A 25,845-nucleotide genomic window follows, 5' to 3' on the forward strand; every position below is an offset into this window, starting at 1 on the left:
TGACATAGAGCTGCCTAAATTAACTACCACTAATATAGACACGGATTAAAACCAGCCCTACCCTCTTTTCTCTGGATGAACTGCAGTAATTCATCCCATTGCTAATCAACTTCCACTCCACCTTCACTCAGCTGCCTTCTGTAGGACCACAGGCTAAATGACAGAAACAGTTTCAGCTTGGAAATGAATGACACCATCCATCATTTCCAGAAGCCTCTCCTGGAAGATGCTGAGGAGGCAGATTTCTATTCCCAACTCTGAATCCACCGAGCCAGAAAAAAATGCCGACTATTGACAGCGTTTTATTACCATGCTTTGTATAGTGGGTAACATATGTTAGAACAAAGGAAGGGGAGAAGTACTCCTTGGTACATCTCAATTAGTAGCTGGTACATCCAAGAAGCTACCGCATTCTTAGACTAAACCTTCAGTGAGTCATACCATTCTTATTCATTGCTTAGCCCATGTGACCTCACAATGCCAGCCCAGAAATCAGATAGCTCTGTATATCCAGGGCTGATTATCTATTAAGTATGGTAGGCAAAGTGCCTAGGGCCCACAGCACTGTTATGGACCCATGAAAAGGGTTTAATTTCTTTGAAAACCAGAAACATAAATAAACTTTAAGGTTGGTAAAAATGCTTTAAAATGTAATATTAATATATACATCTTTATATCAGCACAATGGTAGTTTGTTTTTTAGTGGAGGAAGAGATTCACAAAGGCAAAAGTGCCTAGGGCCCACCAGAAGCATAATGCATTCCTAAGTTTATCAACTATTCCTAAAGATCCAAAATCTAAAGGGTAGGATGACCTGCTAGAGAACTCACACTTCTTTTAATCAGAGAAATCTGGGAAAGCGCAAACATCAATTCCCAGCAGGAGACAAGTCAAACACTTGAAACTCCAAGCAAGGCAAGGCTCCATTCTCTTTGCAAACAGCAAGAGGAAGTTCACGTATCAACTGCCATATTAAATAAACTGTGGAGGCAAATACTGCCAGAGGGAGGCTTTTTATCAAGGCTGTAATGTCTCTGGTGAGTAAGACCAGAAATGTTCTGACATATAAATATTTATATACGACTTCATCAGATGAGACAGCCAATACTTAAAAGAAACAGGGGCACAAGTGTGTGTATGCAGACACAAAGAGACTTAGAGAGGTGCTGGTCTCTGGCTCAAAACCTCTTTTAAGGGATATTATCATGCTGTGCGAGCCATTCAGACCCCTAGGGTCTTCCAAATTATTGCCAGCTGGAGAAGTATGGGCTTGGTGCAATAGAAAGTGTGCAGTCTATTTAAATGGTAAACACTACTTATGGAAGTTAAGTCTAATTAGTAAACCTGACTGATTCCTCCAGTGAGACTCTGCAGCATGGTGTGGTGAGTGAAAGGAGTGCTTGTTTGTATAGGACTAAATCTATTGTGAAGGTTCTAAACCTGGCAATTGATATTACTTCATCTTTACCACTAAGGCTAGAGAAGCCAGACTTTAATGCCTATGACCAATAGGATTTTCCTAACCTCTTACAACTTTGGGGGACTATTCAAACATCTTCCAGAAAATTTGCCCCTTTTGTTCAATTTCTCCTTTTCCTTCTATAGTTTGTATCAGAGATGGATGCTGTAAAGTCCTGCCCTTACCATGGGTGAATAGGTGTTACCTTTGCAGTGATTGTTGGTACTCTATCAACAAAGCCCTTTTTGATTTAGTTTATAAGCCCTATCAAAATGCAGTGGTGCCTGTTTTCTTTCAATTTAATTATTCCTTTCAGCCTTGAAGGTTTTTCCTTTTCAAGATTCTCTAATTAAAATACAAATAAATACCTGAGGCAAAGACCAGTGATTCCCAAAGTGCATTCTACCATATGGTCATAGATTTATATTTAAGGTTTGGTGTTCAAACAAGTTTGGGGAATACTGGTCTAAACACAAGCAGGTTTCTTTGTAGAGGGATTCTTGGAGTCTTTTTTCCAAGAGGAGACTATACTATGCAATGTTACTAAACTTATTTGACCACAGAATATTTGATCAGACTAGTGTTACATATAGCGTAATTTGAGAAATGTGCTCTAAATTGATAGGAGCTAACATAGTGAGGATTGATTTGTTAGAGCCTTACCAACTAAATCCATGAACTATGATGAAGGCTTTGAGAAAATCAGACTCAGAAAATGTCTGATCTATCTGAGTTAGGGCTTTAAGTGATAAGATAAGACAAGAGCACACACTTGGACTAAGGGCTAGCTCTATATGTTATAGTGTATACATGACATAAGTAAGTTACACGGGACATTTTAGCAACCAACTACATATAAAACAAGAGCTAGCAAAGAGAAAATGGGACACTGGACAGACTAGTTTTGATAGATCTGGAGCATGGGAAGCTGCCAAGAAACAGATCCAACAGCCTGACCCAGTCATAGCTCCATCTGCCTAGTCACCTCTGAGAGTCTTTATGAGCCAAGGTTTGCCCTCTGGTCTACTGGAGAATTTTGCTTTCTGTTCCCAGCAATAAGGACTATTCAAATCATCTGGATTTTATTGATTTACTATCCTAAATCTTTATCTGAAACAGACCCTGTCTGCTACATTTGACACAGCTGCCCGCACCTGCCTTTTAGTGTTCTCTGGATCCATCTTCATCTAGTTCTCCATGGTTTTCTCTAGCAATTCCCGGGCTCTTATGCCTACCCACCCATTTAACGCAAATATCTACAGGGCCTTTTCCTTGGACAATTTCTCACATGCACCCTTGGTAAGCTCATCTACTTACTTGATTTTAACTACCATTGTTTGAAGATTACTCCCAAGCCTATATCTCTAGCCAAGACTTCTCTCTTGAGTTCCAGATCCATATCTGTCACTTTCTCCTTCTGGAGTCTCCACTTAGATGTAGCAAAGTACCCCAAGTTCAATGCATCTAAACCCCATAGCCAGGTGTGGTGAGACACGCTTGTAGTCCCAGCTACTCAGGAGGCTAAAGCGGAAGGATCACTTGAGCCCCAGAGTTTGAAGCATCAGTGAGAAAGGATCATGCCACTGCACTCCAGCCTGGGCGACAGAGCAAGATTCTGTCAATACATAAATAAATAACCCTACTTCTTGCCCTGGCTTTCCCTGCCTCAGTGAGTGGCCCCACCGTCCACCCACATAACTGAACCATAAACCTCAGAGTCACCTGAGTCCTCCAATTCCCTCACTTGTGGTAGGCAGAATTCTAAGAATGACCCTTCAATGACCCTGACCTTTGTATATTCTCCTCTCTTTGAATTATAATTATGAGTTGCCATTCCCATGATTATGTTATGTTTCATGGCAAAAGGGCTTTTTTATGTAATTAATGTTACTAAATTAGTTAACTTTGGGTTAATCAAAGGGAAGATTATCCAGCTGGGACCAATTTAATCACATGACCCCATTAAAAGCAGAGAATTTGCTGAGGCTGGTGGCAGAAAAGGAAATCAGAGAGATTCTAAGCATGAGAACAATCTGATGTACGTTGTTGGCTTGAAAATGGAAGGGGACATGTGAGAAGAATGTGGGTAACCTTTAGAAGCTGAAAACATTTCTCAGCTGACATCTAAGAAGGACATGGGAATTGAAATCTGCCCCAAACCTGAACAAGCATGGAACCAGACTCATTCCCAGAGCCTCCAGATAAAAGCCTATCTTACCTGACACCTTGACTTCAGCCTTGTGAGGCCATAAGCAGAGAATCTAGTCAAGCCTTCTTTAACTCTGACCTACAGAAATGTGACATAATAAATGAATGTTGTTCTAAGCTGCTATGTTTGTGGTAACTTACTACACAGCAATAGACAATTAATACACCCTCAAATTCAATTAATCACTAAGTTCTCCAGTTTCTACCTCATAAATATTTCTTGGCTTTGTTTTCTCCTTTTTTATTTCCACTACTGCTGCCTTGATTTAGATCCTTCTATTCTCTTGCCTGTACTACCACACAGCCTCTATCTGGACTCTCTACTAGTTTTGTCTTCCTGAAATTCAAAACAACAATGACCTACTCAAACTGCATATCTGATCATATAATTCCCCTGCTTAAAATCCTTCAGTGGGGCCTGGCACAGTGGCTAACACCTGTAATCCCAGCACTTTGGGAGGCTGAGGCGGGCAGATCACTTGAGCTCAGGAGTTTGAGACCAGCCTGGCCGACATGGTGAGATCCTGTCTCTACAAAAAATACAAAAATTAGCTGGATGTGGTGGTCCATGCCTGTAGTCCCAGCTACTCAAGAAGCTGAGGCTGAGGTGGGAAACTCGCTTGAGGCCAGGAGGATGAGGCTGCAGTGAGCCAAAATCATGCCACTGCATTCCAGTCTGGGCAATAGTGATACCCTGCTAAAAAAAAAAAAAAAAAAAAAAAAAAAAAAAAATCCTTCACTGGCTTCTGTTAACGCATGGTAACAATCAAGTTCTGATACGGTTTGGCTCTGTGCCCCCACCCAAATTTCATGTTGAATTGTAATTCCCAATTTTGCAGGCGGGACCTGGTGGGAGGTGATTGAATCATGGGGACAGGTTTTTCCCATGCTTTTCTCATGATACTGAGTGAGTTCTCATGAGATCTGACGGTTTACAAGCATTTGGCACTTCCCCATTCCTCTCTCTCTCCTGCCACCATGTGAAGAAGGTCCTTGCTTCCTCTTCACCTTCTGTCATGATTGTTAGTTTCCTGAGGCCTTCCAGTCATGCTTCCTATTAAGCCTGTGGAACTGTGAGTCAATCAAACCACTTTTTTTTCATAAATTATCCAGTCTCAGATAGTTCTTTATAGCAGTGTGAAAATGGACTAATACCAGTTCCTTAACACAGTTTACAAGGTCATTGCTAAATATTGCTTTTGCCTTCCTTTCAGCTTCATCTTCTGCTGTGTCTGCCCAGCACCTTACCTGTAATGCAGAGTTTCTCAACTACTATAGACATGTGGGGCCAGATCACTCCTTTTTTGTGGGGGGAAGCGCTGTTCTGTGCAGTGTAAGATGTTCAGCAGCATCCCTGGCCTATACCAACTAGATGTCAGCAGCACCCTTTCCCTAGTTGTGACAACCAAAAATACATCTACCAAGTGTCCCCTGGACAGCAAATTGTCCTGGTTGATGACAACTGGGCTAATGATGAAGACCTGCTGTGGCTCCCTACACCCAAGTTGTTTTTTATCTCATGAGCTAACATCACAAGACCTGAAGAGGGTAGAATATGTGGTATCGATTATAAAAGTATTCTAAATCTAGGAAAAATTGATAGACTGGAATTCTGGAAGCTCCTTTTTCTGTTCCTTTTTCAAAATAAGAAACTTTGGTGGTTTGGGGGAGAATCTGTGACCCACTGGATTGAAGGTCCCAACTGTTTAGAATGCATCTTTGATTCTGGAAAGTTAGGAGGGCCAAGGTAGGACTCAGATTAAAAAGAACAAGAAAATATCTTCTTAGGATTTGTTCTAGCTTTAAGAGAAGTTAATAAAGAAACCTTCATGTTTCCTTCTATATTGTTTAGGAAAGAACTCTGGGGGACAAATATCTACATAGAAAAAAAAGACTGTGAATTTCTTTGTTTGGAGCATGCCTTGGGGTACATATTTTAGAAATATGAGTTTGGTGGTTAGGGGACAGAACATCAAGAAACCTCAACACCCAGCAATTCTATTACTAGATATATATTCAAGAGAAATGAAAATATATGTCTATACCTAAATCATGCACAAATGTTTATAGCAGCATTATTAATAGGCAAAAGATGGAGCAACCCAAATGTTCATCAACAAATGAATGGATAAATACAATGTGGTATATCCATACAATGGAGTACTATTCAGCCATAAAAAAAGAACAAAGTACAGATAGATACATGACAGAACATGGATGACCCTTGAAAATATTATGCTAAGTGAAAGAAGCTAGTCACTTAGCATATATGTATGAATCATAAAATATGATTCATTTATACAAAATGTTCAGAAAAGGCAAATCTATAGAACACTATGAAGTAGATTAGTGGTTGCTTAGGGCTGTGGGGGATAGAGGGTAGGAGAGGTAATAAACATATTCTAAAATTGACTTTGGTGATGGTCATACATATCTGTGAGCATATTAAAATCATTGAACTGTACACTTTGAATAAGCAAAATATGTGATATGTGAATTATATCACAAGATATTACAAAAGAAAATAACCCCAACAATTTTGGACGTCTCCTTACTCCCCTCCCCCAATGCTGTTTAGCATCACCAGAAGCGTATAGGATATTTGACAGGGAAGTTCAGATAGGTCTGGGTGGGAACTCTAGGAGTCTAGAACATGGCGGGGACACTGTCAAGGAATAATAGCCCATTTTAGCCTCTCCTATCAAGACCCCTTTTTTCCCTACAAAATAAGACTAAGCCAGCCTTACTGATACAGCCTTAGAGTATTGTAGAGTACTTGTATTGTAGAGTATTGTAGAGTAGAGTATTGTTCCACAACACCTGTATAGGAGAAGCTCCCATGTTATATTAGTTCACACCCACAGTTCTTAGAAATTCTAAAAACCTTCAGAGGACTTGGCTATATGAAGCACTGTTCATATTTAATTTAAATTAAGAAAACTGCCTTATCTTTTCTTTTCAACAAATAGTGCTAGAAAAATCAGATATCTATGTGCCCCTCCCCCAAAAGAACCTTGACTCTTATCCTGTACACAAAAATTAACACAAAATGGATCAGAGATTTAAATCTAAGAGCTAAAAATATAAAACTTCTAAAAGAACACATGGGAGAAAATTTTTGAGATGTTGGGTTAGGTAAAGATTTCTTAGATATGACCCCAAGGTATAATGCATAGAAGAAAAATTAATAAATCAGACTTCATCAAAATGAAAACTTTTTTCTCTTGAAAAATTAAGAAAACCATTAAGAAAATGAAGACATGCTACAGACTAGCAGAAAATACTTGCAAATCACATATGTGACAAAGGACTGGTATCTAGAATATATAGAGAACTCTTACAACTCATTAATAAGAAGCCTAATAACTCAATTAAAGAATGGGAAAATGACCTGAATAGACATTTTTCCAAAGAAGATATACAATTGTCCAATAAGCATGTGAAAATATGTGTGATATCATTAGTCACTAGGGAAACGCAAACAAATCAAGAAAAACCACAATCAGATACCACTTCACACCCACTAGGATGGATCTAATAAAAAAAATAAAAGATAACAAGTGTTGGTGAGGATGTGAAGAAACTGGAACTCTCATACATTACTAATAAGGATGGAGAATGGTGCAGCCACTTTGGAAAACCGTTTGACAGTTTCATAAAATTTTAAACACACTATACAGCCCAGCAATACCATTTTGAGATATTTACCCAAGATAAATGAAGACATATATCTACATAAAAATCTGTACATGAATGTTCATAGTAGCATTATCACAATAGCCAAAAGATAGAAACAACCCAAATGTCCATTAATAGATAAATGACTAAATACAGTATGGTAAATCCATACAATAGAATGTTATTCACACATAAAAGAAATGAAGTACCAATATATGCTACAACATGAATGAACCTTGAAAACATTATGCTAAGTCAGGCAGGCCAGGCGCAAAAAGCCACATGATTCCATTATTATTAAATGTCATGAATAAGACAATCCATAGAGCAAAAAGTAGATAAGTGATTGTTTAGGGATGGGGAAGTGGAATCGGAGAACTAGAGGGCAATGTCTAAAGGGCACAGCATTTCTTTTTGGGGTAATGAAAATATTCTAAAATTGATTGTGGTGATGGATGCAGACCTCTGTGAATATACTAAAAGCTGTTGAATTTTATACTTAAAATGAGTGAAATATATAATGTGGGGATTATATTTCAATAAAGCTGTTTTTAAAAACTGTTTTTGGAGACAATGCTTTTTCTCCCACTTTGAGGGAATGACAATAATGAAACAGATGAAAATAAAGAACTAAGAATAAGAAGACTGTTGCTTCAACAGTTTTAAATGGAACAGCCTGCATCCCTGGATAGATCAATCCCCACTTGATGAATCTCTTCAGTCTACTCAAGAAATAGCAAGGCATTTAGCACCAGTGCTAACCACCCCCATTAGCAATAATCCTTCCCTAGCACTGAAAATAGCACCACTGTGATAGAAATAGCTTAATAATGGCACTGTCAAACACTTGCCACAATTTTAGCAGGCTGGCTTTTGTCTTGCTTTGTTTTGTGAGCCCTCTGCCTTTTGCTCCTTATACCATCCAGAGTGTAAAGAAAAGGGGGTCAAACGAAAATTACAAGTTTGAAAATATTCTTTGGTGATGTCATCGCAGGCAGCAAGAAAGACCTGGATATAAGAATTATACAAATACCTTTTAGACGCCATCCTGGAAAGCAATGTATCCACCAAAGTAAGTACTACATCACATTGGCAATCCTTAGGAGCACAGAGAGGTAGAGTACATTCAGAAGAGTGAAAACATGTCTAGACAGAACCAACACTATGAGGTGGATACTCTGTTATTGTGGAACTAGAAGGACTCTTACAGGTCATATACTAAGGCTCCTTAAAAAATTAAGGCCCAAAAAGAGATGTGATTGGCTCCACATTACATAGCTAGGGAAGAACAGAGTGAAGACGAAAACTCAGGCCTCTGAATCCCAGCATAGGGCTCTTTCCACTTGCTGAATGCTAGACAGCGACAGACTAGTCAGCACAAGAGACTGGAATTCTATGCCAAAGCTTTTGATTGAATTGGCCAAGTCACACCTCTGTCACTGCTCAGAGCCAGGAGCATCTCAACAACAATAAAACTCTAAGAGGATAAATTACTGAAGAAATAACTGATCACCAGGCTACACTTAGTCTTTTCTTTCCAGAAGGGCAGTATATTTGATGTTTGGCCACTCTTTTAAAGTGTGAAATCTACCACCACATATGAGATGGTAGTTTGCAAACTGTCTCCTTTCACAGAGTCCAGCCTGGCTTTTCACCTTTGTTCTATTTCACTTCATGCTCAAGCCAATCCTCCCAAAGCCTTTCTCTAGGAACCTCTGAAAGGTTGGGGAAGGAGAATTTTGGTAATAAAAACATCAACTTTCCAGCCTTGATCTTCTCAAGTGAAGGCCAGTGATAAATGACCTCCCTCTTGGGGCATAATTTATGGCCACGTGGCCTTTTCTAACGAGCCCAATGTTGACTGACAGGGTCATAACACTAGGAGAAGAGAGAGGTTGGCTCTGAGAGAGCTGGAGGCCAGGGAGTATAAATAAGATCAGATATTACTGGGGAAAGCAGAGATAACAGAGGAGAGAAAGACTGGCTATGTAGGCAAAGGAAAAACACACCTACCTTGGTAAGTGCACTCAACATTTCCAAGGTTAAATCCAATCTGTTTTGCTGTGTTTCCTGCAATTGCCTTTGTGCTTACAGCACCCAGTTCTGTTGTATGGCAACGTGGAAAGGGCAAGTCTTTCCTAGAATACTAAGCAGCAATTGAAACATCCCTCATGCTCTCATCTGTGTATTATGCATCAACCATTTCGTTAAAACCCCTGTACTAGTTTCCAAGGCTATGGATAAGCTCGGAATCGGCTTAAACCTCTCCTCTGTTATTCTGAGACCTGTAATCCCAGATCCAAGTAGTCTGTGCTATAAAGGTACAGACAAAAACATAAAATAAATCCATCCAATTGAAAATTGGCCTAACAAAGATAGAACAAGCACTAAAGGCCATACTTCTGTCTTAGGCATGTATATTGAGGCAATAGCAAATCTTTACTTGCACAGATTCTGGGTGTGGACAAAACTGAATCTAGAGATGTCAATCAGTGTAGCATGAAAATGGATGTTGTGAAGACCAGCTGCACCCCTGTGTATGGTGCCAAAAAGCTGGAAGTCTATTATTAAAGCTCTGCAATTAATTTTAAGGCCAGAACATGTATCTATTAAACTACTACTATCATGTGAACCAGAAATTTGGGTCCCAGTTTTTATGTATCCATCACTTTTATGCATGAAAGTCAATGTGTACTTTAGTTATGGAAATTAATAATTGGATAATTTTGTCAACACTCCACAACCACTCCAGCTGCCAAGGAATCAAAAGAACAATTTTCACCTGCAAGTGAACTAATATGCATCACCATCCAATCCTCTATCATCTCCTCTTTGACCTCCTAGAAGTCCATTTTAATCCCTGGGAGTAGCCAGAGCCCTACCAACTACTTCTTATATCATTAATAACTTCTTATTGAGGTGAGGAATCAATTGGGGTGTCTTCCTACTAGTGGTGGTTGGCTTTCCTGTCTACACAGACCACAAATATCTCAGAGGCAAGAGGTCAGGAAACCAAACTTCTATAACATCAAACATAAGCCCTAGAAAGATAAAGGGCTCTAAAAGACACATTCAAACAAAATAAAAACAGAGAGGAAGAAATGAGCCATGTCTGCAGATTGCTTGTCAATCAGTGTAAGCCAATCAGTCAAATGATACACACAATTACAGAAGCAACAATAAATTTGCAATAACCAACTGGGCTCTTTTAGCTGATCATTATTTATATGAAGAGGGAAAACCATTTGGTTTGGTCGATTTGGAATCCAGTTATAGTTAACACTGAAATCAAGCGATGGCCTTGATTTCATGAATAAATCATTCCATAACAAATAGCCTTGACCATACTTTGTTCTTTACAACTAAGTGCCTTGTGTCACGTGTAGCCAAAAACATGCATTGGAATCTCATCCAAGCAAGTCAAGCTATTGCAATACATGTGACTTCAGCCTCCACAAAAAAGATTATATTCGCAAGCAGTACGAATACCCACTAATAATCAAAGTGATTGACAGGTGTTAACTTTAGTGCTGTCATCACCAGACCTGGGAAATGAGCTGAGCTCCAAAATTTTGAATTTGGCATCAACTTTCACTATACCCAGCATCTATTTTGTAATTAGTAGGTTTGTCCATGTACCCCCAAATTTTATTTAATGTCCTTGCTGTAACAAAACAACGTTTAATTTGTCACCCTGTGCATACCAATATTACCATTAAAGTTACGGTAGTTAGTTCTTAATCATCGGTGTTTTATGTAAACAACATTTTCCAGTGCACTCTGTGCATGTGTGTGTTTGTGTGTATGTGTATATCTACATATATGTGTGTGTATATACATACATATACATATATGTATGTGTGGGTATGTGTGTGTGTATATTTCATTAAAATATTTGTGGTTAAGTAGGATTGGGATGGATTTCCTTGCTGTAGAACTTCTCAGAGCATTCAATGTGTCAATGAGCACTGTGAATCTCTAAGAATGGCACACAATTTGCAGCATTTTACTGCAAATAAGGCAAACCTTATTTGCCCACAGAATTCTCTTTGAAGAGCTTTTTGGGGTGGGGACATGGAGACATTTCTCCTTAGAATGTATTTAGGGAAATGTTGCTTTAAATGTCTGCCCTCAGTGACTTCCAAGTAAACCACCAGATAGAAGCCACCTGGTGGAATATGCACTTCTTTGGAAGCCCCCTATCTCTTCTGAAAGACCTAAGGATAATGTCTGGGGAATTGAAAGAAGGGTCCTCAAAACATCTACCTGGGAATCTATCTGAGAATCTGTTTATGTCAGTTCATTCAATCAACAAACATTTATAGAGCATCAATAATACACCAGGAGCTGAGCATTAATTAAAAAAAAAAAAGGTTTGGATTGCTTTTACCCTCCTTAGTAGAGACAGAAATTTTCAAAGATAAAGTGATATTTGAACCAGGTCTTATAAGATGACCTCCAGCGGTCAGGGTGGGCAGAGGAAGACATTTTAAAGAAAGGGAACGTATATACAGAGGTACAGATGCCTGAAAGGGCATTGTTCAGACCCACTGGGCACCACTCTATTTCTCTATATGAATGTCATATCATATACTGGTATTTTGTAATGTGTCCCCCAAAGAAAGGGAACTGATGCTTAAAGGAGTTTGAGAGAGCTTGCCACTCTGCATGGCCTGCTGTAGGACAAAACCCTATGCATCACTGGACTGGAGCTTGCTTCCCTAGGAGATGGAGGTGTCCCTTTATACATTATTTGGAACAAAAGCAGAATGCCAAGGCATGATATACATTCACAAATGTTGGAAATTTATAATAAGAATGATAGAGATAAAGTAGGGGGAAGAGGCTAGGCATGGTGGCTCATGCTTATAATTCTAGCACTTTGGAAGTCCAAGGTGGGCGGATTGCCTTAGCTCAGGAGTTCGAGACCATCCTGGGCAACACAGTGAAAACCGGTTTCTACTAAAACACAAAAAAATTAGCCGGGTGTTGCAGCGTGTGTCTGTAGTCCCAGCTATTTGGGAGGCTGAGGCAGGAGAATTGCTTGAACTCAGGAAGCAGAGGTTGCAGTCAGCCGAATTCACACCACTGCACTCCAGCCTGGGTGACAGAGTGAGACTCTGTCTCCAAAAGTAAATAAATAAATAAATTAAGTAGGGGAAAGAGAGCTAACATTTATTAATATATGAAAATTGCCATAAATCTCATTTAACGATGAATTGTATGCATATATATATATATCCATGTGTCAATTTACAGAGTGCTTTTATATCCATTATTTGATTTGATCCTCATAAGAGTCCTGTGAGCATGGTCAGGGCAGGTGTGATCAGTCCTTTTGTACAGAGGAGGAGTGTGAGGTTCAGGACAGTTAAGTGGTTAAGTGACAATATCAGGACTAAAGTCCAAATCTTCTCAATCCCAGTCTTATGTTTTTGATTTGCGTATTCCTATACTACTTCAGAAGGCTGAAGGCACAAGGAATCAGATTTATGCCTAATATAAAAAAACTCTAAAAATCACAGCTGTTGAACAGTGAAATAGGCTGTCTTATAGTCTTATAGAGTGATTGTAGAGGATATCCATGCCTTAGGTGGAAGATTAAATGTCATGGCTTCTAAAGTCATTCTCAACTCTGTGATCCAATGATTCTAAACTTTCTATGTCCTATTTCTCTGAGATGAGGCTTTGGCAATCAGGCCTATACTTAAACAGCTCCTGTTTATTACATACATGGTGCTTAGAAGATAGACACTCTTAGAGAAATGCTTGGGAATTGGAGATTTTCTCAACATCACAGACAAACCCATTGCTTCAGTACAACAAACACAAGTCAGGTATAACCAATGCGTCCAGGTAGCTCTCAGATCGCAAAATGATGGGAAACAAAAGCCAAATATTTCTCAAAATTGCGAAGTACACAGTACCTGGGTGAGTTTTCCCTGAAACTTAAAATCTTGGAGCACACATAATTATCAGAAATTATAGGAGGAGGCACAGGTCTGCATTTGAACACTCATCAGTAACTTTGATATATAGTGAATCCACCTTTTAAGAATACCTTTTCTATATAGTTGTTTAAACACCAAAGGTATTTTAAGAGGTAGAATATATGGACTGATACTAATCCACACTTGTCTTTTCTGATGGGAGACCAGGATTCTCTTTAGAGCCAACAGAACCAGCCACTGTTCCAATTCCCTTGGAACATTTTTGTTGTATATTTACAGCTCCCTATGCTCAAGAGAATGGTGCATCTGTCTGATGGAGATGCCTGGCTGCATTCTTTCCCAGATATTAATATAGGTGGCACTTTAGTAGTATAACCAATGACATAAAGAACCTGATTTGGAGGGGGAACAGATGGCAGCATCTTTCCTGGGCTAATTTTAGGATCCTGAAATAATCCCTTTCTCACATAAACCATCAGTGGAACCAAATTAAGACAGCTATGTCATATGGAAAAGAGAAAGAGAATAAATATGGTTTAGTGTGAGGCAAAGACAACGAGCCAGAGGCTTCAGTGTTTTCCCCGTATCTGACTTCTTTCAGAGCATATGAAGGTCACTTCAACTTCCTTTTATCAAAATAGATGCTGAGCACCAATGGGAGGGTATCTAAAAAGTAATGAATGGGCAAATATCATTTTCAATCACGTGTATTGAGCAATGAAGTTTGCACCATATAATAGCTAAATTCATATTCATAAGAATTCATAGAACCTAGGTTCTAACACATCTTTCATAGCAGATAAGGAAGCTGAGGCTAAGTGACCATTCTGCATGGTAAATCAGAAGCAGATTGAATTTCAGAGCCTCAGATTCCTGATTCATTGCTTTGCCTGCTAAAAATACCTTTTCTCCTAATGAAACATATAATATCAGGTTGCGATGATGAGATGTGGAGGAAGAGTCCGTCAACAAGAAATGATATTTTAGGTATAACATGATCATCTAAGAATTTAGAAAAAATGGGAAAAGTACTTTGAAAAAGTACCTACCTGTTTTCCATCCAGAGTGTAGAGTTTTTTGACAACCCCGGTCTCCAGTTTGATGGCTTCTGTGATATCAGTGAGGACTTGCTCAAAAGAGTGGGCTGTCTTCTTGTTCAGAAGCACACGCACAGCCTTCCGAGGCTTCACCCCACTGCGGATGATGGTAACCAGCTTGGGGCGCACAAAGTCCTTGTTCTCCCTGGCCTGTGCACTGTTGCTGCTAGCCAAGGACTGGGGGGCTTTCATATTGGCAGATGTTTTTACGTTGACAGACCAGTTGGGATTGACATTCTTGGTGTACTCCACCTTTTTAAAGAAGTTGTCTGAGGAACAGACATAGCTTTCCCCTAAGGCAAGAAATAAGTGATTAGGTGATTAGTTTAATAGCAGATATATGGATTATTCTAACCAAACTAATACACACTGACACTGGAGTAGAACTTTTCAATAAATGGTGATATTAACCAACCTTAGGTACAATTTCTAATTGGGCTAAAAACTTGGCTCATCCAAATTCAAGAGTAATTCTCAAAACATCCTTCAATATAATGACACACCTAGTTGAAGAACTCTGTAAAGCTAAGGGTTCTAAGGACAAAGAGCATGTCTAAATTTAATATAACAAGTGGAGTTCCAAGCTTGATATGGCTTTTTTGGAATTTAAACATTTATGTTGGTTTCTAGGATGTTTAGCTTTCAGGGGCATTAACATCTCTATTTCTTAAAATAGAGATGTTAATTCTTAAAATCCCTGTCCTATTTTTGGACTCAAAGTCCCATCCCTTTGTTATATTATGAACCAAGGAAAACTTTCAAAGTTAAAACATTTTTATGCCAAGTTAAAATGAACCCAGTAACCTTGTATATCAGGCATATATACATACTTGATAAGAAACCAGGTTGTCCTTTGCACAGAGTATATGGCCAAGTATGGAATATTGAAATGTGAAATGTGTGCGCATATGTTGAATGTTTACATATGTGTATAAGTGTGTCCTCTACTCCTTACGCTACACTAGGTAGAGAAACTGTCTAAATAACAACCTATACATATAAACACCATAGCTTTTGCTTGAAAAATACTCTCATGTTTCTACCACTCACCCTTCATCTTTCCATCCTCTCAAAGGATGCACATAAGATCTGTGTATTCAGGGTCATCTTCACCAGTGCTCACCCTTGGCTGCCACAAGTAATGAGGTAAAGAAGTGAGAATACGTTATGCAGCCTGATTTATGGATTGGAAGGATCTAGTGTAATTTTCATATTTACCTTGGGCTAGAGGAAATGACTAATATCGCAAAAGAAATGCAGGGATCAGAGGCAAGAGGAGGGGATTGGACACCTGGGACTATAAGCTGAAGAAAATAGGAAGAGAGATAGGCTCAGCCTTGGGGGAGAGAATATTGGAAAAGGTTGAATTCGTTGAGTAAAACACATTAGCCTCAAGGTATCTAGAAGTTCATTGAGAGGCTGAGCTGCAGAAACAGTGTGATTTAATCAGGCTTAAGTCATCGGTAATAACCCTAAATAAATAAATAAACCCTGGCCAGTGCACAGAAAGCATTAAACACAATTATAGTCTGATGGCTCTCCTTTGGTCTCAGCAGGAGAACTGCATTCAGAAACACCAGGTTGATAATTCACTCCCTTTGCAAATATTTATTGCTTTGCCATAGCTCCAAATCCTATAAGACATGTTAATGAATAAATTTCTCAGTAATGCTAAGAGAAGTTTCAGTCAAAATCTCCAGTGTACCTTTGAGGACATTTGTGTGTGTGTGTGTGTGTGTGTGTGTGTGTGTGTGTGTGGAGGGGGAGGGTAAGTGGCATCCAGCATAAGCAAAGTGACTTCCAAAGCTGCCCTCAGTCCCAGAGTTCTATCTTGACAGGGGGACAAAGGGATGGTTTTAAGTGAGGATAGGCACCCTTACCCACTTGGTGCATACATGGACACCCAGGATGAGATGGTCAATACCCCAGCCAAGAGAAGCTCTGATTTCTTTGACTCCCTTGCTGGTTAATTCAACCCAACCCAAGTGATTATAGGCTGGGGTCTTTAATTTTTGACTTAAAAGGATGAAGGAAGGGGCCCTTTTAGTGTCTCCATATATTCACAGCCAATAACCCCCATAACCCTAGAAATGGTCTTTTGACTTAGCAGTTCACCAGATTTATTGGCACCTTGCAGGAGGTCACTGCCTTTGAGTCAGATGTTTTCCATAACTTGTCATGTACTTTAAAACTGTCAGACAACTGGTGGTGTGGAAATGTGTGAAGCTATATATTTATGATTGCACTCATCCAGTCTCCTCTGGAGAGTCAGCTGTGTAGCCCTATTAAGACTTTGGACTTTTTTGCTCCCATCTCTTAAACCTCTTAAGCCTCTGGAGTATGAGTATGATTAACCGTCTCCAGATGAAAATGAACATGATGACTGACAGCTATAGTATCATATAGCACCCAAGAACTTTCCAGAGGGCCCAGCCCTCAGCCAAATCTATGTTGAGCACCTTCCAGTGGTACATTTTAGTCACTCCACTCTCTGGTTGGGCTGAATATGGAGTAATGGAAAAAGTGCAGCTGATGTGATGTCAGTCAGGATGGGGTCCCCAACACTTCCTAGTTGTGCACTCTAACCTCCCTTGGCTTCAGTTTCTTCTTTGCAAAGCAAGGGTGATAATAAGAATACCTACCTTGTGGGGTTGTTGTGGGGCACAAATCAGATGATGGATAAAAAGTGTTCAACCCATGGCCAGGTGCGACGGCTCATGCCTGTCATCCTGGCACTTTGCGAGGCTGAGGCAGGTGGATCGCTTGAGATCAGAAGTTAAAGAGCAGCCTGGGCAACATGGTGAAACCCCATCTCTACTAAAAATACAAAAATTAGCTGGGCGTGGTGGCACATGCCTGTAATCCCAGCTACTAGGGAGGCTGAGGAAGGAGAATCGCTTGAACCTGGGAGGCAGGGGTTGCAGTGAGCTGAGATCGCACCACTGCACTCTACCCTGGGTGACGGAGAGAGTGAGATTCCGTCTCAAAATAAAATAAAATAAAATGCTGATCCCAGAGCCTAGAATGCAGTAAGCACTTGATAAATTTCTGTTATTATTAAGCCCCTAATCTTACGGAATAGAGCAAAGAGGAAAAGACGAAAAAATTGCTGAGAGAAAGAGACTAAAAAGAGCAATAGAAGCTGAAGAGGAAAAAAAGAGAAGGTATCAAGGGCAACCATCTAGGAACTGAGCTGTGATTACGATATGACATGAGCACTGCTGGGGGCCTGTGATTCAAGGATAAGATTTCCTGCTGGTTGGAAGGAGGCTTCCAGTTGTGGCAAATGCCAAATGTAGGAGATTTATGCTAACACCCAGTAAAGCTGCTGCTGCCTCTGCAGAGGCTAGCTGAGGGCAGGATATTTATCGTCGTCAAGAGTGATGACTCAGGAGTCACACAGACCTGGATTCAAATCTCAACTAGGCACTTAAAAGCTGTGTGACCTCAGGGAAATCACTTAATCTCTCTGAGTCTCAGCTTTGTCACCTCTAAAGCAAAGATAATGCACTAGGTGACACCTGAGTCCCTTCTAGGTCCTAGAGTCTATAAGGAGGAATCTTCTTCTCTTTTCCATCTCAAACAGGCTTGAGAAAACAAAGCTGTTGGGATAAATAAATGTTAAGAAAATAGCTGCCCACCTCCAAGGACTCTCCACTTCTGCTAGAAAGACATCAAATGCGCTTCTTTGCTAGACTAAGACTTCCTTGTTCTGATTTTGCCAGCATTTTCAATGTCTGCTGCCAGAGCTCAGTGCCTCCTGCACTTCCTGCTGCCTGGCACTTGGAGCTGGATGAGGTGTGTCGCACCTTTACACAGCTGGGTTCCCATCCTGCCACAGCTTCCAAGGGCTATTTCCTACCAGCTGGGGGCCTAGAGGGAAAGCTGGCTTCAGAGCCAAGCAGGGTGCAAATTGGCTGGAACTAAAAACCTGCTTTAGGGTGAGGGGATAAGGAATGAAATCATGGAAGCACAGCTGAAAGGGCAGAAATGAAACAAGCTGTGGGCTGGAGATGATCTAATGTCTACCTCCCTTCTCTTCAAGAAGGCTGCATTTTCAAAAGCATTTTATATATATTTGTATCTTCTCAGCGCAAAAGCAAGCTTCTGCCTGGGTTTTCTCCTCTTCTCCAGGGCTTCCTGACTCAAGAAGGAATATATTAAATGACACTTTACTGTATTTTACTAAAATATTAAATGACATTTGATTATATTATCATATCTATTAGCAATGCATCCCTCCCAGGTATCTTAAAATTCTTGTGTTTGACAATGTACTTGCTTTAGTAGTTAGAGAATAAATTAGTGAGAAGGTAGATTCATCTCACTGAAACATATGAGCTATGGTAAAAGAACTGGATCATAGCCAGTGTGACTACACAGCTCGGATTTTCTAAGACTGTTCCAATTGTAAATATTCTGTCCCATGGTCTGTGTAATAACTCTTGAACTTGTCTCAATTTGGGTTCAGAAAAGCTGGCTAGTCATAAATGATATCCCCAAGGTTGATCTGGATACTTACATACAAGAAAATGGGGAAAGAATTGGACCAGATATAAAGGGAAAGAGAAAGATTCTAAAAATAAATAAATAAAATAAAATAATTAAAAAACAAAGACATGACAAAAGGAAAACCCACCAGTGGATTTTATTCATTGACCTCCTTGGGATACAGCAAATGAGGACCACATCCTACATGGCTTCACTAAGACCCTCGGTGTACCCAAGGACTGTGGGAAAAATGACATCAATAACTTTTGATCCAAAATGCTTCCCTTGATACTTTCTGTATCTAGCAGAAAACCGTAGACTAGAGGCACTAGACAAAGGAGTGTCACAAGGCCAGAGTGATTAACCAATTATTTTTAAATTTCATTTATTTTTAGGCTAAAAATGTAATAATGTGGCCATTTGAAAACACAGTGTGTTCTATGCTCTATCATTCCTTTAAGATGTAAAAAGAAAAAAATTAAAACAGATTTCTGCATGTCTCAAAACTCCTACCACTTTAGTTAGGTTAATGGAACCATCAAGATCACCCAGTCTAATACTTCCCAAGTCTAAGTGCTCATAAAAATCATGTGAGGAGATTTGTAAAAACACAAACACTGGGGCCCTAGCCCTGGGGATTCTGATTCAATAGATCTTGGGTGTGGCCCAGGAATGTAATATTTTTCTAAAGCTCTGAAAGATTTTGAAAGGCAGCTGGGTTTGGAAACCACTGATCATTACAATCCCTTACTAACATAATCATTGTCATAATCATTATTATTATTATTTCCATTATTAGTATTTTCACATCATTAATAATAATAGCACCTGTAGCTATAATTTTACCTTGTCAATATGTTTCCATATTTATTATCTAAGTTTAACCTTACAACCACCCTAATGGATAGAGAAGGCAGGTGTTACTAGTCCCATTTTACAGTTAAAAATATTATTCACAAGAGATACACAAATGTGGTGGTCTACATATACATGAAATATTATCCTTCAACAAAAAGGAAAGAAGTGCCAATACATGGAACAACATAGATAAAATTTGAAAACACTATTCTAAGTCAAAGAAGCACAAAAAACCACATAGTATTTGATTCAATTTATATGAAGTGCCCAGAATAGGCAAATATGTGGAGACAGAAAGTAGATTAATCATTGTCTAGAGCTGGAGAGATTGGAGAAAATATTCAGTGACAACTAATTGGAATAGGGTTTCTTTTTGAGGAAATGAAAATGGTCCAAAATTATGTTATGATGACGGTTGCACCACTACTTGATAAATCTTCTAAAAATCATTGTACACTTGAACGGGTAAATTTCATGTTATGCAAATTATACCTTAATACAGTTGTTTGTTTTTCCAGAGTTATTTTAAAAATAATTAACATGAATCACATTAATGATAAGAACAAACCTATGATCATGTAGCTAACCAGCTATAAACTAGGATAACTCAAACAATAATAACTACCTTTTATTAAGCACTACTGTGTGCCAGGCAGAGTAATATGCACTTTATATCCACTGTCTTATTTAATCCTCAAAGCCATTATTCCCACTTTACAGATGACAAAATGAGGCTTAGGGAATCTATATAGTTTCCTCAAGGTCTTACAGGCTAGCACTGACAGATCCTGGATTTGAACCAAATCTGAGTCCAAAGACTTCTTTTTTCATTATAATCTGCTGCCTCTAAGACTAGAACCTAATGACCCTGATATTTCATGCCTGGAAGTCTGTCCTCCATTCCCAGATGGGCAGTTCTAAAATATAAAATAGGAGAGAAAAAGACACATTGTCTTCATCCTCCTCATCCCAGTGCCCTTTCCCATTTGGCTCTGTGGCAGTGGGAAAACTGATCACATTTCTTAACACTATCCCAGACATAGCCCTGAATTTTCTTGACTGAATAGGCAGTACTCAGGACTAAAAGGGTATTGAGGTCCACTGTGCCTTGTAGTTGTAGATGACATGTGAACAAATGCAACTGAGCCCTATTCACACTGCACATAGTCCAGGAATTCACCAAGAAGTACTACTGCACCCAGGAGTGATAGATAAGAGGAGTTCAATCTAATATGACTCAAAGGGAATCAAGGGAATAGAAAGCTGCAGTCTTTTCAAAATTACGTTTATTGCCTACCTATGTTGAACAGAGATTATCACCAGCCCTCTCGTGATACATCAATACACACACACACACACACACACACACATATCTAGGGAGAAAAATCAATATGTAAAAAATGGATTTTGGGGAAATTTTGTGCATAACGCGTCTCTTATATCGGACACAAGAATATTCTAACACTTGGTCTGAATACAATGTCACTTGGTTCAGTACTCTTTCCTAACGTCTATTGTGGTCTTTAGAATATCACAGTTCATGGAAATGAGGACATATTGGGTGATACAGGGTGCTTTGTCTGTGAAAGTTGTTACAGAGAAATCCCTGAAATTTGACTGAGATGTAGATTTTACAGTGACAAAAGACAGACACCCTAACAATTACTCTGTTGGACAGCTCCCTCGACCTAGCTTCAAACCCTTCGAAGTTGCCATGACTCTCCTTTATTTTAAGACATGCACTAGGATGGCCAGTCCTTCGATGGTCAGGAAGGGCCTAGGATTAACCACTGCCTGTCCATTGAGCACATGATGAAATAATCTAAGCTTCCTGGGCATTGGTTTTCAAGGTCAGCTATGTAGAAAAATCTCGGCCGGGCACGGTGGCTGACGCCTGTAATCCCAACACTTTGGGAGGCCTAGGCGGGTGGATCCTGAGGTCGGGAGTTCGAGGCCAGCCTGACTAACATGGAGAAACCCCATCTCTACTAAAAATACAAAATTAGCCAGGCATGGTGGCACATGCCTGTAATCTCAGCTACTCGGGAGGCTGAGGCAGGAGGCAAAGGTTGTGGTGAGCCAAGATCATGCCATTGCACTCCAGCCTGGGCAACAAGAGCAAAACTCTGTGAAAGAAAGAAAGAAAGGAAGAAAGAAAGAAAGGAAGAAAGAAAGAAAGAGAAAGAAAGTCGAACTTGAACCTTGAGACTCAGATGCAGCAACAATATGGACACTGTCTCTTATAAGTAACTGGTCCCAATCACTTTGCCTGACAACTTGGGCAACAGCAGCTATTTGAGAGAACTAGTGTCTTGTACAAAGGAAACCCTCATTCTCCTTTGTCTAGGAACATGAGAAACTTAGAAGCAGTGAAGCAGAGGTAGGTTTTTCCCACATCAAATCCTTTAAGGTGCTATTTCTCCTTCCTTGTTAGTTATTTCATAATTTGGTTACTCTAGAGATCTGCCTGCTTTAAACTCACCTTTGCTCAAGGAATGAAAGGAGTGAGGAGAGAGGGCTGGATAATGGGGGAGGGGCTTGAGGAGGAACACATTAATTATCACCACTCCTTGAAGCTGTTCTTTAAAGCACTGTATTAGGTCAAATTGATCACATGTGTTATATCCACCAACTTAAAAATAGGGAAGCATCCTCAGTATAATTGATTTGATAATATAGAATGTTAAAAATGTGACCCAAGATCTATTTTCTAAATGACCACAAAGAAGACTCTATGGCTGGGTAAGTTCTGGTAAGAGGTAGGATTTTCCCTATTTTGAGGTGCGTACACAGGTTGTTGGGATTTTTGGCAATCTACTCAGAAAATTTAGTTGCCATACAAAAATCTATGGAGGTTATAAGGGGATTTAGGTATAGTGAGTCAATTCCTATTCTAATAGGAATGGTCTTTATTAAAATACCAGACATACCTACAGCTTTCTTTGGTATTTCTCCCAATGACCTCAGCCTTAGGGACACACCCTAAAGTAGGCTTTTTAGAAGCAACAGCTGAGCTGCGACCACTTACCTAAAAGAATAATCCTCTGTGAACATGTCCAGGAAATCCTGCTCTTAGGGTGCATATTTCCAATGAGTTGCAATTCACAAATAATTTCTCAGCAGTTCAAAGAAAATTTGGGCATAATATTTTCTCTGTTAACCCAACCAAATGTCCTTCCTCATACCCTTAATGATTTCATGTTCTGCCTCAATAGTGCTACTCAGAGTTAATTATGAACAAAATCTAGAGTAAATGCTACAATTAAGATTTTCCTTTTTATACCCTGGCAGATAAGCACAATGCATGATCACCACCATTCACACTTCAACCTCAGCAGAGACTGAAGGGTGATTGCTAATGGCTCTGTTGATGTCTATAGCATTAGAAATTTGAGCATCAATCAACCCGGTGTTTTGAAAAATACATTGCCTAATTTTTTTTCAAAGCAACCCAAGAATGTAACCATAACCAATGATGCCACCTCCCACCAAGGGCCACCACCCACTATTTAAATTACCTTCCTCCAGTTCATCCATGCTTCCGATCTTCCTGGATCCATCAATGGTGTAAATGTAACGCACTCCCTGAGGCAGGTTGATGTTGTCAGACAGAGATCGTGTCAGGTCAGCCAGCAAGGCGTCGAAGCTGCGAAAACGGTCAGAGGACACAGCGTACACAATCCCCTTGAAGTAGCGGTCCCCATTGCGGTAGAAACGTACCTTCTTGGCTTTCTTCTCATTACTCAGTGCCTGCAAGGTTCTGGTTCGGTAGAAGCTACAGTGGGCGCTGTGAGTGGGGCTAGGCAACCCATTCATCCGGGAGCCTCGCATGTTCCTGGATGTCTTATCTCTTTCGTCAAAGTGTCCAAAATCAAGTTCCATATTTTGGTGGAACCTCAGAGACCTGAGCGTTGGAGAAAGGGATGGGGGTGAAGAGAGGCAAAAACAAAAAGGGACGAGGAGAAGGAAAAAAGAAAGGATTTCAAATATTAGCCAGATCCAGATCTGCAATCTGCTGCTTGTGAAAAGAACTGGTTGAAAAAAGCCTGTGACCCATCTGCTGCTTGCCCCTGACCTGCAGGAATATTGATCTTAATAGAGAAGAAGGAGGGGCTGGGCGGGGGTGCTGGTGGTTGTGGGGGTTGGGAGTAAGAGATAGAGAGGGAGGCACTCTTGGCACTGTTCCAGACAGAGGAGAAGGGGAGATTTTGAAATAGCTGAAAATCCTGAGACTTACTGACAGTGGCTCCTATCAAATTGTAACTTCGGGCTAAATACATTAAAACTGGCATCTGTTTCCTCACACATGCCCACATGACTAACAGTTGTAAATGAATCCATTGCCTGACAAAATTCCCCTTGAAGAGAACAGAAGGAGCTAGCCAAGGTTAGCATCTCCAGCTTAGGAAGCAGTCTTTGCATTTCAGTACAATGACTATGAAGGGGGAGTGTTTTCATTTTATTCCAAGCCCTCTTTCCTACTCTAATGTGTGCATCCCCTCCCCCCAGAATAAACTAAGATTCTCCTTTAAAGGGACAGCCTCCAGGGAACAGCCAGTGTCTTTGTGCTATTCATCAAACCCTTTCCCCACCAAGCTGGTGCAGCTATCCGACATTCATAAGAAATAAGCTGGGGGGAAAAAGGATTAGAAAAATAAGTTATTTAACAAGTTATTAGCTCTGTCTTCCCCCGGTTCCATTTGTTCACAAAATCCTTTTTTTTTTTCCCCAGGTGCTCCACCCCCTCCCCACTGATGCAGCAACACCTCTTAATGGAATAATTTAATTGTTGAAAGATTCACAAATGAGTCTCCGAACAGCATATGGGTCCTTTAGAAGGAAGCACACCTTTCATTGTTCTGGGTTTCTACCCTAATTGAAGTGACATTTTACCCTCACAGGAGGCAATTCATCCCAAACTTGTATATTGCCCAGGTGCATTAGCTGAGAAAAGATGGTCATTTGTCAGGCTTTGCTTTTCTCCCTTCTGTTGAACCCCCTCCCCCACCAAGAACCCCAAACAATCAAAACATGAAACCCAATACAACTGAAGCCGCAAATGCTAGCAAATGTAGTGACATCCTAAGAGCCAAACTATTAACATGCATCTCACAGATGGGGATAAAAGGACTCACAAAGCAAGCAGGGCTCAGCTGCTACACACTGCCACATCAATATATTTGCAAGGGACCAGGAGGACAGGAGATAAGAAAGACTGATGCCTAATGGGTTTGCCAGGCTCAATTCCCACTTTTTTCCAGTGTCACCATGACCTATGCTGAGCTCAGCATTGTCTCTGTCAGACAACCTGCAGTGGTAAGAGACCCCACCTCCTCAAGGCAAGTAGCAAACATTTCCCCAGGCGTGCCAGTAAGGCTTTGCTTTGCTTTAGGATCAGAGGTAGTATTATTCTAAATTAACAACACAGTGAAAACAAAGGAACATCAAACTCACTTTTCCAAAGGAAAATCCCAGGTAGAAGCTTAGGGAAAAAATCAGATAGAATAAGGCAAAAAAGGAGAAGAGGAGACAGAGAGACAGAGAGAGCAGGCTTTGCCTTGTGCTTTTCCCGTTTGACATCTGTTACATTCTTCTTGAAAATCACTTAAAAGCCCCACTCACCGGTTTTCTGCTGGTTGGGTGGAGATGCTGAGAGAAAGAAAACCAATCTCTCTATGCCTTTGTTGTCTGAGCTCCAAGCAAGAAATTCCTGCCAGGGTGGATAGATGCCTTCTAGGTCCTAGTGCCTTGTCCAGCTTCTCCCATGTAACTCAGGCTTAGTGAATCCCCCCAACCTCCTATGATTAATTACATGCTTTTAAAAAAATTCACAGGCTGCATTAACAGCTAAAAAGGTTTCATTTATAACCAACAGGAAATTGCAGGGTAGCAAAAAGATTGCGCAGACAAAATCAGAATGCTCTAATGAGCAATGTGCTAGCCCTTTCTTTTAGAAAATTGGCAATTTCACTTGGCCAAAACCTTGGCCTAATCTGCCTGGGGGCCAGACTCAGACAGCCAAGCCAGGCTTCTTAGAAATTGTGGCTCTCTTCCCTTTACCCTCTTGAGAGAAAAAAAAAAAAATCAAATCTGCAGATTCTTT

At 40.1% G+C, this 25,845-nt stretch overlaps 1 protein-coding gene across 10 annotated transcripts in view; it reads right to left on the reverse strand.

The window, feature by feature from the left end:
* The window catches only part of DCX (doublecortin), a 117,116-nt gene extending 91,645 nt beyond the window's left edge, over positions 1 to 25,471 (reverse strand). For 6 of the 10 annotated variants that reach the window (XM_054544974.1, XM_009235172.2, XM_054544973.1 and 3 more), the window contains exons 1-3: positions 25,365 to 25,471; positions 23,261 to 23,646; positions 14,346 to 14,686 (exon numbers count right to left, since the gene is read on the reverse strand). In XM_054544974.1, coding sequence (XP_054400949.1) covers positions 14,346 to 14,686; positions 23,261 to 23,624 — 705 coding nt within the window. In that variant the 5' untranslated portion in view covers positions 23,625 to 23,646; positions 25,365 to 25,471. Of the gene's footprint in view, positions 1 to 14,345; positions 14,687 to 23,260; positions 23,647 to 25,196 lie in introns of all 10 variants that reach the window. The other 4 variants (XM_054544975.1, XM_054544971.1, XM_009235173.2 and 1 more) reach the window with 3 other exon arrangements.
* Between the last annotated feature and the right edge of the window lie 374 nt (positions 25,472 to 25,845).

Source organism: Pongo abelii, chromosome X (genome assembly GCF_028885655.2).
Source record: "Pongo abelii isolate AG06213 chromosome X, NHGRI_mPonAbe1-v2.0_pri, whole genome shotgun sequence".
Classification (NCBI taxonomy): domain Eukaryota; kingdom Metazoa; phylum Chordata; class Mammalia; order Primates; family Hominidae; genus Pongo; species Pongo abelii.